This window comes from Diospyros lotus, chromosome 3, assembly GCF_014633365.1.
Source record: "Diospyros lotus cultivar Yz01 chromosome 3, ASM1463336v1, whole genome shotgun sequence".
Taxonomy (NCBI): domain Eukaryota; kingdom Viridiplantae; phylum Streptophyta; class Magnoliopsida; order Ericales; family Ebenaceae; genus Diospyros; species Diospyros lotus.
The window spans coordinates 22,453,570-22,473,416 of NC_068340.1; the positions used below are offsets into that span (position 1 = coordinate 22,453,570).

General features: G+C 37.2%; 1 protein-coding gene and 1 pseudogene across 1 annotated transcript; both read right to left on the minus strand.

Annotated features, from left to right (window-relative positions):
- Nucleotides 1–3,175: 3,175 nt before the first annotated feature.
- On the minus strand, nt 3,176–3,981 carry LOC127797817 (uncharacterized). The gene has a single exon (XM_052330974.1). It carries the CDS (start codon nt 3,865–3,867, stop codon nt 3,400–3,402), a length of 468 nt encoding a protein of 155 aa, XP_052186934.1. The 5' UTR covers nt 3,868–3,981; the 3' UTR covers nt 3,176–3,399.
- A 751-nt stretch (nt 3,982–4,732) lies between these two features.
- On the minus strand, nt 4,733–19,558 carry LOC127796878 (phosphate transporter PHO1 homolog 10-like; annotated as a pseudogene).
- Nucleotides 19,559–19,847: the final 289 nt, after the last annotated feature.

Genomic DNA, 19,847 nt, shown 5'->3' on the forward strand with positions numbered 1-19,847 from the left:
TAAAAAAAATTATGGTATACAAAAAAAATATGGTATACAGTTAATATCATAAAAATAATATAAAGATAATAACATTTTCAAAAATTTCCCTAATATTTGGCATAATTAGTGCATTCTAAACCAGAGCCATGAACAAGTCAGTGGTGCAAATTTTGGGCCTTATTTTCTTCCTTTAGTCCGTTTCACATAACATCTATATAATCAAAGGTTTGATGAATCATAACTTATTAATTATTTTTATTTTGTCTTCAATTTTAAAAATTACTTTAGTTAGTTCCTTAATCGACAATAATTGTAAAAAGTTTTGTCCAGCATGTGATCAACCTATTTGTGTTTATTATAGCAAATTGTGATAAACCCATATAGGTTCATCACCTATATTCATGTTGAACCTAGATTTAGGTTTGAAAATGAAAGAAAAAGAGAAAGAAATGTACCATTGTGCCCTCGACATTATGCTTCCAACAATTGACCAACGACGAAGAGGGTGGGTGATGATGGTGAAAGAAAGGAGAAGAGGAAAAAACACTAAATCGAATGATGGTGGGTGATGATGGTGAAAGGTCAACGGTGACCAACGACGAAGAGGGAAGTAGTGAAAAGAGCATTCATGAGGGTGCGAGAAAGCGGTGACCAACGACAAAACGGGAAGTAGTGAAAAGAGCATTCATGAGGGGGAGGGGGGGAGGGTTTATGTATAAGGTATTTTGTTTAATTTCTAATGTTTAACTAGGGTTAACAGACAACTAAAAGCAAATTGCAACATAACATTAATCCTTGGGGGTACTTGTATTTTCTCAAACATTACGGGTCACTTTTGCAATTATCCTAAACTTCACGAGTGCAGTCTTGTAATTTTCCCTTTATTGAATGTTGCTGCCCAGCATCAACAAAGTACGCAAATAACTGATATGAAAATGTTATGACAAATGTGTGGCTGTACAAGAATGAAAAAACTAGATATGAAACGGTAAGGTCCAAGTAACATTGAGAAGTGATTAAGATAGTTTATATTGATGGCTGTACAAGAATGAAAAAACTAGATATGAACTATCTACAGTTATATTGATGGCTGTACAAGTGACAAATGTGTGCCAACATTGAGGATACAATGCTTGAGAAGCGATTAAGATAGTCTAGTTGCATGAGAAAACAATCCATCAATATAACTGTGTGAAGAATGAATAGATAGGGAAAAAATGTAGGAAAATAATAAAGAGGAATATTAAGAAAAACCTGATTAAAGAATCTAATGCATCATATAGGTTATAATGATCTTAGAAAAGATCTGATCATAGATAGAGAGCTTGAATCCATATTGCTGACCGACCTAATACAATCCATTCAGATGCAGAAAGTGGCTTGGTTTAGCAGGCAAACAATTCTCACACAAAAGGCTAACAATCACAAGCCTAAATGGCTAATTTAACTACAACCCATGAGATTTTCCTGCAGATCGCTGGGAAACTCTTCAAGTTTGTGATTTATTACCTCAAAATCATCATGGCATAGCAAACTTTTGGTTGTGTACCACACAAGTTATTGTTTGTTTTGTCTTAGAAGCATGCACAGGCGTGATTGTATGATTTTGTCCCCAAAAGGCCCTAGCGGAGGAGGTGACCCTTGACTAGCACCTGATGTAAGACTCTCCATCCTCAACACAAGCCCTCCATTTAAGGGTGAACTACACGTACAAAGGATCTAGATGTGGTCAATACCGTGCAGCCATCCCCAACTGTGAGCACTTATAAACCGGATCAAACAAAACCTCATTTAGGACGTAGTAAAACTTTGATCACATCACTTCTAGATTGGAAGATAACCCATGTAATGAAGTGCATAAGCAAAAATTACACGAGACCAACAAAGACATCTGTTTTATTCCACTGGATGTACTGGGCTCCATCCCAAATGCTAATACTCTAGTTTCCATAATAAGATTAGAACATAGACAGCCTAATGGTGCTATCGTTACTTGGAAAAATAAATATATATATATATATAGTGGCATTGTTTAAGAAAATAGAAGCCCAGGCAAAGATCATGTACAAGAAAATCAACGTACAGGGCACTTTGGATCTTGCTTTGTTACACTTAAATTGGCAAAATTGAATGTCGAACTATCATGGATTAAGTTCTAAGGGGTAATGAGATCACACTCAACTTTTTTTTTAATTGTTATTCAGAAGTTAAACAAGTCAGTGACCAATATTTGACCTTCTATAGCTAGAAAGGTTTTCCATGGTAGCATAAGCTAGCCTTCAAGGCATGCTCCCCTGCAAAGACAATATAGATTCTCCAACTTCGGAAATTATGTTCTTATGAATAAAAATTCTAGTTACCATTTCTCTAAATTAGAAAGAGAGAGCTTCAGAAAAATAAGGTACAACCAGTACACTTTCCTGAATTGTTGCCTGATTAAGTAAACAACAAAAGATAGCATTAGCTGACTACATTGTAAGTGATATAACTCAGAGACAACCCCAAGGAGGAATGAAGACAAAGAGCCACAAGGGTCAGACAGGCTGATAATTAGAAGGCATTGAAATTGGATGCTGATAAACCAGATCAAGCCCCATGAGCTCGATAATGTACCAGCTAAGTTCAAATATGAAAGTTGCAATGGAGGAAACTTCTAATGTTCCCAATATCAATTCTATTTGAAAATTTTGTTCCTATCACATTGCATAAGCTTAGATTCCATTAACCATTGGTCTTGAAGGTACAGGGAAATAAGCTGAAATACATCATATCTTACGTCTCCAAAACCAAAATCAGATTCAAATACGACTCTTACTTGTGTCTCTAGCACAAATAATATTCATCCCACAAATAAAAATCTTTGTCACCAAAGACAGTTCACATCACAAATTAGCTACAACCACATCACAAGCCTTACTCTGACTAGGAAAGATTGGCTACATAATTCAAGCTTTCCAACCATCTCTATATATGGCCATGTCTTCGGTAAACCATTATACCCAATGTTATACAAGTGTTCTTCACTAAGTTTTCATTTGTCTTTCTCTAGCTACTTTGCTACAAACTTGTTCCATTCCATCCGGGTCGTCCCAGCATCACAGATTTAGCTATCAGAACATAATCCTAACATATTGTAGTTAAGATCACTCATATCATACCCAAGATCACTTATTTACTTTTTCCAAGTTAAAAGAACAATTGAACAAAAAACATAGACATGGGGTAGAAAGCAAGTATTTTAGCTATAAGGAGGAGCAATCTGCATTCGTTTACACAATCAATATCCACTTATTCTCAATACACAAAAATTGCCATGAGATCTCTCAGTTTCTCATAATACTGACCTCAAAAAAATCTTCCGCATTTCGCGTATTGTTCAAAAAAAAGCTCTGCGATTAACCCTAATCAAACCAAAAATCAAGAACCCTCGTTTACAGCATCCCTGGCTTTCTCCTTCTGCAATTCCTTCACCGCCTCGGCTTCGGCGGCCTTCTCTGCCTGGAGGATGGGGGCGTAATAGTCGGAATGGGCCTCCATGCATTTCTTCAGGGCAGCGGTAACCTCAAAGCATTTGTCGACTATATCCTCCTGGCTCTTCTCGGCCTCCTCGATGCAATTCTCCCAAGAGATGAAGCTCTCTCTGCACCCGCCTCCCTTCATGAACAGGCAAAAGCCGCACTCTCCTTCTTCTTCCTCTTCTCCTTCTCCTTCTTCGCCTTCCCTGGATTCTAGGGCTCCGGGATCGTCCATTGGCGGTTGGTCCGAGGGTTTCTGTGCTGGACTTTGTTCACCTGTGGGTTCTGATTCAGGAACTTGCGAAGACATGGTGGACAGATTTAGGGTTTGGTCATTTGCAGAGTTTGATTCCGGAATGTGCGAAGACATGGTGGACTGATTTTAGGGTTTGTTTGATTCGTATTAGGGTTTCTTGGATGTAAAGACAAAATTGGCTCCCATAGCCGAACCTTAAGACCTTCCATCCTTAAACCCTAAACTCTCTCTTTTTCTCTCTGGAAAATTTTACTTTTTCAACTCAACAATTAGTATTTTAAAAATACTAAAAACAAATTTAAAATCACATTTAAATTATTGGATTCAAAAGTTATTTTCTTATCTTAAAAGCTAAAAAAATGGATTGGAAATATCCATAAAAAAAAAAAAAATTGGAGTGATTATAGAACATGTGTTCGATTATTCATAATTATAATATCGTATTATTATATTATGAAACTAATATTATGTTCATAAGATTTCTAATATTATAATTTTAATGGTACTTATTTATTATTATTAATATTATTATATTAAATTGTGAATAAATTAGATATAGATGATGTTATGAAAATAATAATATTTTCATTTTCTGTTATTCTACTTATACTAAATTAAGGATAATTTATTCATTTCACTAAATCTTAGCTTTGTCTTATATTCATGATTTTTTTTAAATATTTTTATATCTTGTATGGAAATTAGTAATTTTTTTTCTTTTGAGACAAAAAATAGCATTTTACAGTAAGATTTGAAAAAATATTTGAAAAAGTATGTTTAATATGATGGTTGAGTCATTATAATTAAATATTTAAAATTTATAAAGAGTCTTTGGCTTCGTTTGTAATCGTTTAGATTAAAAAAATTATTCAAAAATTTTAAAAATATATTCTTTTAATTTTTTTAGTAACGTATTTTTTATTTTTATCTTAATACACACGTATAAATGTCAAGCTATTTTAACTCGTGATCGGGATAAATGAGCTAAATATCGATCGCTCAATAACTATTATATAAAAGTATAATTTATAATTCATTCTCTTTTAGGTAAATAGAAACGACCGAAGCAATTAAATCAAATTCTGTGTCCCACTGGTCATACCCATCCAGTAAGAGCTAGAGTCTGAACTGAACACTAGAAGTCTCTCGTATATAAATGCAAGGACTGAATCTATAACTGATTGCTGGGCGCAGAAGTTCCAAATAGTACTAATGATGCACTAATCATCATCATCATCCTCAACATCATCATCATCATCATCATAGTAGTTGAAAGGGAGTGGCATCGACTTCAACGCTCGATATCTCCCAACATTGTTCAAGTGCTCGTTCTCCAAGCTGATAAACCAAATCTTCAAAATAAGCCCTCTAATTACAATTTCAATCTATATTACAGAAACAGTGAGTAGCTACTACTCTCTAAAACCCAGAAATTTTTCAAAATGAATGAAAGGTTCGATCACTATGCCTCTTTTAATGAAAGTTTTTATCACCTTACCAGAAGAAGTTAAGAGATTCCGCGACGAATGATTTCTAGGCAGGAGAATGTGCTTAATACTGCCTTTCCACCCAGGGAGCGGAAGTTAAACTTCAACAGCAGTTGCACCCAAGCAAATCTCAGTACAATATCAATCACCTGCCATTAAAAAGATAAATTTAATGACAGGGATTGGCCATGTGAATGAATTCAGTCATAGTGTTAGTTACCATGGCTGCAAAATATACACTTTTGTGGGAAACCAAGAGTTTCTCTCCCAGACCAAAATTCCTTGATTTCCTTTGTAGAAGCCCCCAGTCCATTACGATATCCCAATAAGTATTACCCACAGTTGCTACAGCTGAGCTGACCACAGCTAACACCATCCAAATTCTTCCCTCCCTTAGTTCAAAAGCTGTTCTAATGACGATGGCAACGATCGTTAAGAAGTATCTCAAGCCGTTATATCTATGTATCTCATCTTTATCTTCAAACAACCGCCGGAGGCACTACAAAGAAAGTTTCTACAGTTGGTTAGTACATTCTCTGCGGTGGTGAACAGAGAGAAAGCCGTCCTATTGACAACAGCACATGAAGAAATGTGTTGAAACCTGTAAGAAGCGAATCTAGTATGGTACAACTGCCACGATGAAATAGAAAACATTGTAGGCGTCATTTGTGTGGCATTTGTTTGTTCTTCGGTAGAATTCGCCCAATCCATGGTAACAAATGTAGAATTCAAAGCTTCTTAGAGCTTGATACTGAGGCCAATCAAGAGGCAACACTCACTATGAGAACCTGAAACTGTAACCTGCGGCTATTTGAAAAAAAAAAAGAGTTGATTTGAGGCAAGATTGGGACCTGACTAGTAAGCTGGTCTGCCAAGAAAAAATCTGGAAATGTAACCTGCAGAGAAAGAAAATTTAGAATTAAGAAGCCATTTTAATTAGCAAAATTACAAAATTAGGTTGCTATCCATCTCAATCAGAATTACCTTGTAGAAAGGAGCACAAAGACAGTGAAACAAACAGCGGATTAGGAAGAAACGACTAGACCGGTATAACATGTTCAAGGGGCAGAAGGTTATCATAAGAATGACCTGCAAATAGGAAAAGGTCAGGAATAACAGTGATCATCAGAAAAGTTCGCTTTCTTAGAAAAGGGAAAAAAGTAGCACCATAGTTTAGAACCTCACAGTTACTAAGCCCAAAGGAACAAGTTCGGTATATTTTTGGTAACTTTTTGCGTGTAAGTCCATTTTCAGGTGCAAGTGTGCAAGAAAAGTAGTAAGCGCAAGCATTGCAAGGCGGCCAAGGAGAAAGACTTCCCGGTAGACCAACTCAGTTCCCTGCTTGAAACCAAATATAAATGGATAGTTGATCCGGTACTGCCTCCAGAGGTATATGTCTGCGGCATACAAGAGTATATGGAGCACAATACATACATGAAAACTACAAGAAAGTTCAAGTCATTGTTAGGGCAGAGAGGGGAGAAGAGCTACGGACACGAGCCTGTGGCTGTGTGAATGTCCTTGTTACCTGAAAAGTGGGAAAATGTTTTCCATGTATAATGTGACCTCCTTCCTATCCATTAACTTTCTAGATCGTATAAGTAGAACAATAGCAACCAATAAAGCAATTGAGCAACCAGAAAAGAAACCTGCAGCAGTAATGAATTAAAAAAAAAAGAAAGTTAAACCAGTGGGGGCCTCAAACCATGTCAAAATAATACTTCCTCTAAAAACCAATTTGTCTCTTTCCCAATTACTTAACAAAGATAAAGTTTCAGAGGTGGGAAATCCATCTTAAGTCAATACTGATACAGTTTTGCATTTAAAATTAAAAGGCTTAATACATAGAGTGATTCCTCAATAATTAAAAAATACGATGTTTAGTCCCTGATGTACAAAACATCAAGATTCCGTATCTCAATTACTAAAAATTATTGCTTTAAGTTCTTACCTTGACTTAGAGTAAATAGAGTCGTTATTTATGCCACATATGACATACAAATAGAAAAGAGAGAGTGCTATGTCATAAAAAAGTCATGTTAGCGAGACACATTATATTAAAATTTACCTTGATAGGGAAAAGACCAAATTATCCATAGCTTAAAAAAATCCTAAATTCCAAATAAATAAATCCCAAACACCTAAATCTCTGAATCACCAACCCAAAAAACGCTACTTTCTTCTATTCTCAATCACAAAATATGACAGAACTAATCTCCATCATTTCTCTTTGTTGAACTTTGTTACATACTCTCTTATTTATAATACAATTTTTAATAGTTGAGATATAGAATTTTGATATTTTGCACATCAAGGACCAAAAGCCATATTTTTTAATTAGTGAGGGAGCACAACAAATCAGTCAATCTATTCAACTATTGCCAACTAGTCATCTACATGGTGTGTCACTTATGGAAACAGACATGTTCATACACACGCTAACGTTTAGTTATGGTAAGGATGTATAGCAACAACTTTTAATAATTAAGATATAGAATCTTGAAGTTTTGCACATCAAGAACCAAATGCCATATTTTTTAATTGTTGAGGAAGCAATATATGTATTAAGACAAATTAAAATCAATCTTCTAATATTAATTAGTTGTATACGTAAAAAGGTGCATCCTTGATGCAAAAGACTCCCTATTTTTCAAAGGATGGGGAAGGGGCAATTTTGTGTACAGCCTTACCTGGATTTGCAAGAGGTTGTTTCCATGACTCAACCACAAAAACTTTCCACTCAGAAAGGTAGCAACTGTAAGCAACCTTATAGTTGCTACCGAGGCTTGCCTTCAACTACTAGTATACATACCTGAAATGAATGTTACACCATGCTTTTCTTTCTTCTGCTTTGGCCTGAGTGATTTCATCCCTTCTTGACGGTTAGAGTTTGAGAAGTGCTTGATAAAAGTAGCCTCCACCTTTTGCGGGAGAGCAGTAACCTAAGATTACAAGAAAGAAGTGAATGACCTTGTCTAGTTGAAAATGAGATAGATAATTTTGTTTCCTTATTTTTCTACACATGCACTTGCTTGCATTGGCATCTTTTGGAGTCATAAATTCACATGATAATTAGGTACTCTACTTCCCACTTAATAATTTTACTTTATCCAAACAAGTTGTTTTCCACCATCAAACAGGTATCTCTAGTTGAATGTATTGAGTTATTAAAAACATCTTTCCAACCTATTTGGATGATGTCATTTTCTTTTTGGTGGCTTTGAACTCTGATATACCCTGCAGATATATATACATTTTCTGGTTCATTTGGCATCTAGAAAGATCAGTGAGGAATTTCACTCATTCTTCCCAAATTATATATTCACACTAGATGTGAGAGGGAGAGATGGTTATAAGGATGCTAAGAGGAGATCCCAGATGGCCTTTTCCATAACTTCTATTACAGTTCCAACCACCTCCCCTGCCATTTCAGCATTGCAAGAACAGCATGATTACTTAACAGAAAGCAGATGCTCGGTATTGAATCACTATTGCACATAAACTGCCTACACTTTTTCCTGACAAAGACTAGAGAATTCCAGCTAATGCCCGCATCATTTTCTGATGTTGGGAACAGAAATGAAACAACTTAACAAACCTCATCAGAACTGCCAAGGTATGAGTTGTCAACTATTTTCATGTACGACCTTGCTGTATTTCTTGATGTGATCTGCATGAACACAAGAATAAAGTTAAACAGAGTAGTTCACATGAATTTATGGAAGAAATTAAAAATTCTAAGACTTGCTTCAGAATGCCATTTTCTTAATAATATAATGAAAATGCAAATAAAGACCAGTTTAGGCCATTCAACAGGGTCTGACCTTCTCATATTTTTTCATGATCTTGGCAAGTGCTGAGAGATTCATGAAGCTGTGTCATTCATTTACAAAGCAATAAGAATATTGCCACTGACAGTTCAAAGGAGTGGAATGAGGAAACAAAAAAGGAAAAAGAAGAAGAAAGAAAACTTAAGGAGCCAGGTCAAACAACCCCTGTTCCACTGTCTACCTGTAATGCTTTAGAAGATAAAGCTTCTGATAGAATTCAATAAAGACTAGTCTCAACCTTCTTCAACATCTCAAAGCCCCTCTTTCTTAAACCTCAAGTCCCTTTCCTTGGAATCCATCAGAACACCTTTTATAGTTGATATTGGATTTTCAAGCGTGTTGTTAATCTTCACATGATCAAGGATATCTAGGGGATTTTGTTTGTCATTGCTGCCTTTCACTTCCTCCCTGCACACAATACTAGAATCAGGGGAATTGATCTCTGGATCAGTACACTCTTCTTCTTGACAACTATGATTGGTACTTCCATGTGTCAAATCCACATGCTCCCATCCTGCATATGAAATATGCAATCATGAAAGGAAAAATTAAATTTTTGAGTGAAAAAAGTTTAGTACGGCTTGAAAAAAGTTATGTAAGGATGGTTTCTAATCATTCTTTAATATCTGCTGATGTCTTTTCTCTTCTTCACCCACAATCTGAGTACGATTCATTTCATATGGTCTCAGAAACCTGCAAGCCTTACAAACTTAAATGAATTAAGCATGCAACAAAACACAATGAAATGTACAACTCGTATACTTGCCTGTGTCAGAACTCGTGAGAGTTTGCCTCAGAAGTTTGAAAAAGTCCATATTTGACTTAGTCTTTGTTACTGTTTCAGATTCTTGCTCCATATTTTTCTATTTTCAAGTAGCAAAAGTAGGGCCAATAAAATCAGATTCTAGTTGAGATTTTTTAGCACTTTCAGATTGGTTGTAAGCCTATAAATAGGCATTCTCATTTATGAAATTTGTAGAGCCTTTTTCTTCATTTTTACTCAAAATTCTCTCTGCAAGTTCTGTTTTTTAATTTAGTTTATATTTTCAACAGTGGTATCAGAGCTCACTTTCTACGGGCTGTGAGGCAAAGTTTTTGGAGTGCAAACACTGGTGAGGTTGAGTGATTTTTTGGTACGAATATGCCTACCTCCAGCAGTACTTCATCTGTAATTCCAATGTTTAATGGTGAATACTATCACCTTTGGGCTGTCAAGATGAAGTTTTACTTAAAGTCTCAAGGTTTGTGGAATGTTGTGATGTCTGAAGCTGATCCACCACCATTGAGAGAAAATCCTACAATTGCTCAGATGAGAGCACATGAGGAGGAAAAGCTCAAGAAAGACAAAGCCATCACCTGCCTACACTCAGCTCTTTCAGATCACATCTTCACCAAAATCATGGACTTGGAAACACCTAAACAAGTATGAGACAAGCTCCAAGGTGAATTTGAGGGCAGTGACAGAGTCAAAACTTTCAGGCTCCTCACATTGAAGAGAGAATTTGAGTTGATGAAGATGAAAGACAATGAATCTGTCAAAGATTATTCTGGCAGGTTAATGGATGTCGTAAATCAAATGAGGCTTCTTGGTGAGGCATTTTCAGATCAAAAGGTGGTAGAAAAGATCATGGTGTCAGTACCTCAAAAGTTTGAAGCCAAGATATCTGCAATTGAAGAATCTTGTGACTTGCAAAGTCTCACGATTGTAGAGTTAACCAGCAAGCTTCATGCACAGGAGCAAAGGGTCTCAATGAGAGGTGATGAAGCTACCGAAGGTGCTTTTCAAGCAAAGTACAAGGGAAAGAGTTCTGGAAACCTGCAAGGAAAGAAGTTCTTCAAGAACAACAAAGGGAAAGTTGAAGGATCCTCAAGAAAAGGAAATTTTTCGCCTTGCTCTCATTGTAGAAGAACCAACCATGCTGAGAAAGATTGTTAGTACAAAGATAAACCTCTTTTTCACTGTAACTTCTGCAATAAACTTGGCCACAGTGAGAAGTATTTCAGAAACAAGAAAAAACAACTTCAGCAGCAGACACAGCAACATGCAAATGTGACTGAAGAAGACAAAAATGATGATGAGCATTTATTTATGGCATCACCAGCACTCGGTTCTTCTGAACTGAATACTTGGCTCATTGACAGTGGCTGCACCAGTCACATGACCAAATATTTGTCGTTTTTTACCTCCATTGACAAATTAGTTCAACCAAAGATCAAGCTGGGAAATGGTGAAGTTGTGCAGGCCAAAGGAAAAGGGACAATTGCAATCAAAACCAAGAGAGGTACGAAACTTGTCACTAACCTTCTTTACATTCCAGAACTAGATCAAAATCTACTTAGTGTTGCACAAATGGTTAGAAATGGATATGCAGTTTCTTTCAAAGAGAATTTTTGTTTTATCTCTGATGAACATGGAACAGAGATAGCAAAAATTTAAATGAATGGAAATAGTTTTTACATGAAGTTGGATTTAGTTGAAGGGCATGTCTTTACTGCCAAGATTGATGAGAGTGTTATTTGGCACAAAAGATTTGGTCATTTCAATTTCAAGCCACTAAAGTTCATGCAGGAAGCTGGTATGGTTGAAGACATGCCAGAAATTATAGTTAATGCTCAAATTTGTGAAAGTTGTGAGCTAGGGAAGCAGCATCGACAGTCATTCTCTAAAAATATGACCAAGAGAACTACTCACAAGCTGGAATTAGTTCACTCAGATATTTGTGGACCAATGAGCACAGCCACATTGAGCAACAATGTGTATTTTGCACTATTTATTGATGATTTCAGTAGAATGACTTGGGTTTATTTTTTAAAAACCAAGTCACAAGTGCTGTCTGTGTTCAAAAGCTTCAAAAAAATGGCCGAAACTCAAACTGGCCAGAAGATTAAGGTGCTCAGAACTGATAATGGAGGTGAGTATACTTCAAAAGAGTTCAATTTTTTTGCCAAGAAGCTGGAATTGTACACCAGCTGACAGTTCCATATACACCGCAACAAAATGGAGTCTCTGAAAAGAGAAACAGAATTGTATGGAAATGGCAAGGTGCATGCTATTTGAAAACAAGCTACCAAAGTTTCTATGGGCTGAAGCAGTCAACACCTCGGTTTATTTGCTGAACAGACTACCAACAAAATCTGTTCAAGACAAAACACCAATAGAGGCATGGTCTGGTGTAAAACCTTCTGTGAAGCATCTGAAAGTATTTGGCTCATTGTGCTACTTTCATGTGCCATCTGTCAAGAGAGGCAAGCTTGATGAAAGGGCTGAGAAAGGTGTCTTTGTTGGGTATGCAGCAGAATCAAAAGGTTACAGAATCTTTAGTTTGAGTGGGATGAAAATTGTGATAAGTAGAGATATACACTTTGATGAAAATGCTTACTGGAATTGGGACATGAAGAAAGTCCACAAATGTGAGCAAACCACTCCATCTATTCTTGAACCAGCAATAGAAAGTACAATTATTGAAGATTCACTAGATGTTGAAGCTACCTTAGACACACCAGTGCTTAAGGTGAGGCCTTTATCTGAAGTATACGAGAGGTGTAATCTTATACATGCAGAGCCTACATGTTACACAGAAGCTGCAAGATTTCCAAAATGGATTGAGGCCATGAAAACTGAAATTGATGCTATTGAAAGAAATGGAACCTGGAAGTTGACAGAACTACCTGAAGCTAAGAAGGCAATTGGTGTAAAATGGGTTTTCAAAACTAAATTCAATTCAGATGGCTCAATCTTCAAGCACAAGGCTAGATTGGTTGTGAAGGGCTTTGCTCAAGTTGCTGGAGTGGACTATGGTGACACATTTGCCCCAGTGGCCAGACATGACACTATTAGGCTACTACTTGCACGTGCTGGTCAAATGGGATGGAAAGTGTATCATTTAGATGTTAAGTCAGCTTTTCTAAATGGTATACTTCTAGAAGAAATTTATGTTCAACAACCAGAAGGCTTTGAGGTTGATGGCCATGAACACAAAGTGTACAAGTTGCACAAGGCTCTCTATGGTTTGAAGCAAGCACCAAGGGCCTGGTATAGTAGGATTGATTCTCATATGATCCAACTTGATTTCAGGAGGAGTGAAAATGAAGCCACATTGTACTTGAAACAGAATGATGGTGGTTTGCAACTGGCAGTATCACTCTATGTTGATGACATGCTAGTGACTGGAAGCAATGTAAAATTGCTGGATAAGTTCAAAATGGAAATGCAAGATGTATTTGAGATGACTGATCTTGGCATCATGAATTACTTCCTTGGAATGGAAATTTTCCAGTGCAGCTCTGGTATCTTCTTATCACAGAGAAATATGCTATTAATATTCTCAAGAAATTCAAGCTTGAATCATGCAAAGAAACAGCAACTCCGCTGGCACAAAATGAGAAGATTTCTGAGAATGATGGTGAGAAACTTGAGGAACCCTCTGCATATAGAAGCTTGGTAGGCAGCTTACTATACTTAACAACAACCAGACCTGACTTGATGTTTCCAGCTAGTTTACTTTCAAGGTTCATGAGTTCACCTAGCAATGTTCACATGGGAATTGCCAAAAGGGTGCTGAAGTATGTTAGAGGTACAACAAACCTTGGTATCTGGTACTTAAAGACAGGAGGAGTTAAGCTAGAAGGCTATGCTGACAGTGATTGGGCAGGAAGTGTTGATGACATGAAGAGCACTTCAGGTTATGTATTTACAATTGGTTCGGGTGCTGTTTGCTGGAATGCAAAAAAGCAAGAAGTAGTAGCTCAATCAACTGCAGAAGCTGAGTATATCTCCCTAGCAGCTGCTGCAAATCAAGTAATATGGTTAAGAAAATTACTTGCTGATCTAGACCAGGAACAAAACTCACCAACTAAGCTTTACTGTGACAACAAGTCAGCCATTGCCATTGCACAAAATCCTGTCCATCATGGCAGGACCAAGCACATCAATGTAAAATTTCATTCCGTAAGAGAAGCTGAAAAGAATTCCCTTATCAAGTTGCATCATTGCTCAACTGATGTGCAACTTGCTGATATAATGACTAAGGCGCTTCCAAAATCAAGGCTGGAATTCCTAAGGATGAAGCTTGGCATGTCCCAGGCAAATCTCAAGGAGGAGTGTCAGAACTCGTGAGAGTTTGCCTCAGAAGTTTGAAAAAGTCCATATTTGACTTAGTCTTTGTTACTGTTTCAGATTCTTGCTCCATATTTTTCTATTTTCAAGTAGCAAAAGTAGGGCCAATAAAATCGGATTCTAGTTGAGATTTTTTAGCACTTTCAGATTGGTTGTAAGCCTATAAATAGGCATTCTCATTTATGAAAATTGTAGAGCCTTTTTCTTCATTTTTACTCAAAATTCTCTCTGCAAGTTCTGTTTTTTAATTTAGTTTATATTTTCAACAGCCTGGAGTCCGTTCTCTGCCAGGAGAAGTGATCCTTGTTTGTGTTCTACTGGAAATATCCATAAAAATAGATCTGATAGAACTACAGCCGTCAAAATCAGGCCTTTGCACTTTGATTCTTAGTGCTATGAGAGCATCCATTTGTTTGTCCAGAGTACTTGCTTCACTTAATGCTTCTTCCACCTTATTCTTGTAGAAGATATTGACTTTGTTGAGCTCGTCATCAAGTTTTTGGAAGAACATAACTTCTTTCTCACTTTGTTGAAAAGTGCTATATTTGCTGCTAAAGATCAGAAGTTGAAGAAGTCAAACAGTTGAAATTGTTGAGGATTTGGTGGAATAACAGAAGCTAAAAAATTGCTGAGTTTTTGAATTTGATTATAAATTTCAGTTGCTTGTTTATTTTAGGGATTTCTTATTGAGTTTGTTACATTTTTTTCTGTATAAATACATTCATAAGTTAATGAATGAACCATCAGTTTTTGCAGTCTATTACCTCTGTTACTTATTTTCTGTAGTATTTCCAACAAATTGGTATCAGAGCCTTATTGATCTTAAGGGTTTGTGTTTGAGAGTGAGTGAATCCAGTGAGGAACCTTCTTTTTTTACAAAAAACCAAACACCTAGCCTTCAAGCCAGATTACAGCTATGGCAGGAAACAATTTCATGTCAGCACCCCCAATGTTTACAGGTGAAAATTATCAGATTTGGGCAGTGAAGATGGAGTCATACTTGCAGGCAAGTGATTTATGGGATGTGGTAACAACTGAAATACCAACATTACCTGAGGATCCAACCATTGCCCAAATCACAGAAAATAGGGCAGCAACAAGAAAAGGGTATAAGGCCAAGACCTGTATTCACTCAGCCGTATCAGAAATGATTTTTACAAAGATCATGACTTGTGAAACAGCAAAACAAGCATGGGATCTTCTCAAGGAGGAGTACCAGGGTAATCAGAGGACAAAGCAGATGCAAATTCTGAATCTTAGGAGAGAATTTGAGATGAAAAAAATGAAGGAAGCTGAGAGCTTCAAGGAATATGTTGACAAACTGATGGCCATTGTCAACAAGATCAGGATGCTTGGTGAAGCACTTCCTGATAGCAGAGTTGTTGAAAAGATACTGGTAACACTTCCTGAAAGGTTTGAGGCTAAGATTTCCTCTCTTGAGGAGTCAAGAGACCTGTCAACTATTGCATTGGGAGAGTTGATCAATGCGATGCAAGCTCAGGAGCAGAGAAGAGCTTATAGACAGGAGGAGGGAGTAGAAGGGGCTTTTCAGGCAAAGTACACAGCCACTAGTGAAAGCAAGGGAAAGAAGATTTGGAATAGAGGAGGAGAAGACAATGTTGGCAAGGGCACACGAAATCCTCCTAAATTTCCTCCTTGCCAACACTGCAGCAAAACCAATCATCATCCAACTAAATGTTGGAAAATTCTGGAATGCAGATCATGCAAGAAAAAGGGGCACATTGCTAAATTCTGCAGGAACAAATAGCAAACCCAGGCACAGACTGTGCAACAACCTAATGAAGAACAATTATTTGTTGCAACTTGTTTTGCAGGAAATAACTCCACAAGTGAGGCCTGGTTAATAGACAGTGGATGTACCAACCACATGACATACGATGACTCCATCTTTCAAGACCTTGATAGGTCTGCCGAATCCAAAGTCAGAATTGGCAATGGTCAGTTGATCGAGGTAAAAGGAAAGGGAACTGTTGCTATAACAGGTTCTGAAGGTAAAAAAGTAATTACTGATGTACTTTTTGTACCAGAAATAGACCAAAATCTGCTGAGCGTTGGGCAACTGCTTGAAAGGGGTTATTCTGTATTTTTTAAAAATAAAACATGTGAAATTAATGACTCAAGTGGTGAAGTTTTGTTCTCAGTTGACATGAAAAGCAAGAGTTTCAGTCTGGAGTTAGCAAAAAATGAATCGTGTGCATACTCTTGCTCAAAGGTTGATGTATGGCACCGAAGAATGGGACATTTTCATAATTCTGCATTGGAATTTATGCAAAAAAAGGAAGTTGTGAAGGGAATGACATTCACTGGAGAAGAAATCAAAGTGTGTGAAGCATGCCAGCTGGGAAAACAAGCCAGACAGCCATTCCCAATTAACAAAGCCTGGAGAGCAACTGAAAGACTATAGCTAATCCACACTGATGTGTGTGGACCAATGAGGACAGAGTCTCTTAATGGGAGCAGGTATTTCATCCTTTTCATTGATGATTTTAGTAGGATATGTTGGGTGTATTTCATGAAGCACAAATCAGAAGTTACAGCAATTTTTTGGAAATTCAAAGCTTGGATTGAAAATCAGAGTAGCTGTAAAATCAAAGTAATAAGGTCTGACAATGGGACCGAATACACAGCCCATATGTTTGCAAAATTTTGTGAAGATGCAGGGATTGAGCATCAATTTTCTGCTACAAATACACCTCAGCAGAATGGTGTGAGTGAAAGAAAAAACAGAACAATAATGGAGATGGCTAGATGCTTGCTATTTGAGAAGCATATGCCGAAAAATTTTTGGGCAGAAGAAGTTAATACTGCTGTATTTTTGCTGAACAGGCTTACAACAAAAGCCTTAAAGGGAAAAACACCTTTTAAAGCATGGTATGATACTAAACCCTATGTGTCAAATTTAAAAATTTTTGGCTGTTTGTGCTTCACTCACATTCCAGATGCAAAGAGAGGAAAGCTAGATGAAAAGGCAGAATATGGAGTTCTGGTGGGGTACAGCACAGTCACAAAAGGATACAGAATTTTCCAACCACTAACTGGAAAATTCATCATTAGTAGGGATGTGACATTTGATGAAGATGCAGAATGGAATTGGGAAAAGGCTGAACCAAAAAGACAGACAACAGAAAAAAAGGAAGTAGTTGAGCTTGATGAAGACAACGATGATGAACTACCCATAAGAGGGACAAGGTCCCTTGCTGAAATTTATCAAAAATGTAGTGTAGCAGTTCTGGAACCTGCTGGTTATGAAGAAGCAGCAAAGGATCCTAAATGGATCAATGCAATGCAGGAGGAAATGTGAATGATTCATAAGAATCAGACTTGGGAGCTTGTGGACAGGCCTTTACACAAAAAAACAATAGGAGTCAAGTGGGTTTACAGGACCAAGCTGAGGGCAGATGGGACCGTGAACAAACACAAAGCTAGACTAGTGGTAAAGGGCTACGCACAACAGTTTGGAGTGGATTTTTCAGAAACCTTTGCACCAGTGGCAAGGTTGGACACAATAAGGCTACTCCTGGCAATTGCAGCACAACAACAATGGAAAATTTATCAGCTTGACGTCAAATCCGCCTTCCTAAATGGTTATCTGCATGAAGAAATTTTTGTTGAACAACCTGAGGGATTTACAACTGATCATAGTAAGGTTTATTTACTTAAGAAGGCTCTATATGGGCTAAAACAAGCCCCAAGAGCTTGGTATGGCAGAATTGATGAGCACTTGATAAGCATTGGCTTCAACAGAAGCCTGAGTGAGAATACTTTATATGCTAAAATAGAAAAATATGAAATTATTATTATCTCACTATATGTAGATGATTTGCTAGTGACAGGGAGTAATGAAGAGCTTGTCAAGGTGTTTAAGGAGCAAATGATGGATGCATTTGAGATGATAGACCTTGGTGAGATGGCTTTCTTCCTTGGAATGGAAATCCAACAATCAAAAGGTGAGATTTTTATTGGTCAAAAGAAGTATGCTAAGGAAGTGTTAAGAAAATTCAAAATGGAGGAATGTAAGCCTGTGGATACTCCACTAGCGCAAAATGAGAAATTTTGTCCAGAAGAAGCAGCTGAAATGGTTGATGAAGGTTTTTATAGAAGCTTGATTGGTTGCTTAATGTACTTGACAGCCACAAGGCCCGATGTAATGCACTCTGTCAGCTTACTTTCAAGGTTCATGCACTGTGCCAAGAAAGTGCATCTTATAGCTGCTAAAAGAGTGCTAAGATATATAAAAGGGACATTGGACTTGGGAGTTAAATTTAGAAAAAAAGATGAGTTAGTCCTACATGGATATGCAGATAGTGATTGGGCTGGAGCTTGCGAAGACATGAAGAGCACCTCGGGTTACCTATTTAGCTTGGGTTCAGGGTGTTTTTGTTGGAGTTCAAGAAAACAGGAAGTTGTTGCTCAGTCAACTGCAGAAGCTGAGTATGTGGCAGCAGCTGCTACAGTTAATCAAGCTCTATGGTTAAGAAAGATCATGATTGATCTAAGGCTGGCACAAGAAGAAGCAACTGAAGTATTTGTGGATAATCAGGCTGCGATAGCAATTTCGAACAACCCAGTGTTCCATGGAAGAACCAAACACTTCAAGGTGAAGTACTACTTTATCAGGGAAGTGCAGAAAAATGGTGAGGTGAAGTTGGTATATTGCAACACAAGTATTCAACTTGCAGACATTCTAACAAAGGGTTTGTCCAAGGCAAGGTTTGAATTTTTGAGAGAAAAAATAGGGGTATGCAGCAAAATTAGCAAGGAGGAGTGTTGAAAAGTGCTATATTTGCTGCTAAAGATCAGAAGTTGAAGAAGTCAAACAGTTGAAATTGTTGAGGATTTGGTGGAATAACAGAAGCTAAAAAATTGCTGAGTTTTTGAATTTGATTATGAATTTCAGTTGCTTGTTTATTTTAGGGATTTCTTATTGAGTTTGTTACATTTTTTTCTGTATAAATACATTCATAAGTTAATGAATGAACCATCAGTTTTTGCAGTCTATTACCTCTGTTACTTATTTTCTGTAGTATTTCCAACACACTTCCTTCTCCAGCCGACTTAAGGAACTTTGTATTGTGTAGTTTTCTCGAACCCTCTTGTTGCATTGTATCAATGTTGATGACTTGGCTGTCAGTTTCCCCTTGGCTCTTGAAATTGTTAGGGCGTGAGGTTAGACCACTGAATGTTCTATGCATCTTTGGTTTTTGTTCTAAGGCTCTCATGGGCGTGGGGGGCTGATTACTTTGCTTGAAATGTCAGATCTCATGCAGTACTCTCTTAAGTCCATTATAGTCCATATAGGCTTCAGTCCATTCAGGAACCATCTGTTTCTTAAACTCTTGCCCGCACTTCATCGTTATGCTATCCAAGTGTACTATGCTAGTGGTCCAAATTTGGCTTTTGTACGACAGTAATTCTCTCCTGAAAAGCCAGGAGAAGGTCAAGATAAGCAACAAAGAATAAAAGAAGCTCAAACATAGTGTGTTCATTGTCTTGTGTTTGATGATAGCCTTTATCATCAATGACCAGACAAATTAAATGAAAGGAAATCACCCATAACGAGCTCATTGAAGCAAATAAGCTAGGGATATCACCATATTCTCCATATTAGCCAGCTTGATTATACTGTTGGCTCATTTCATA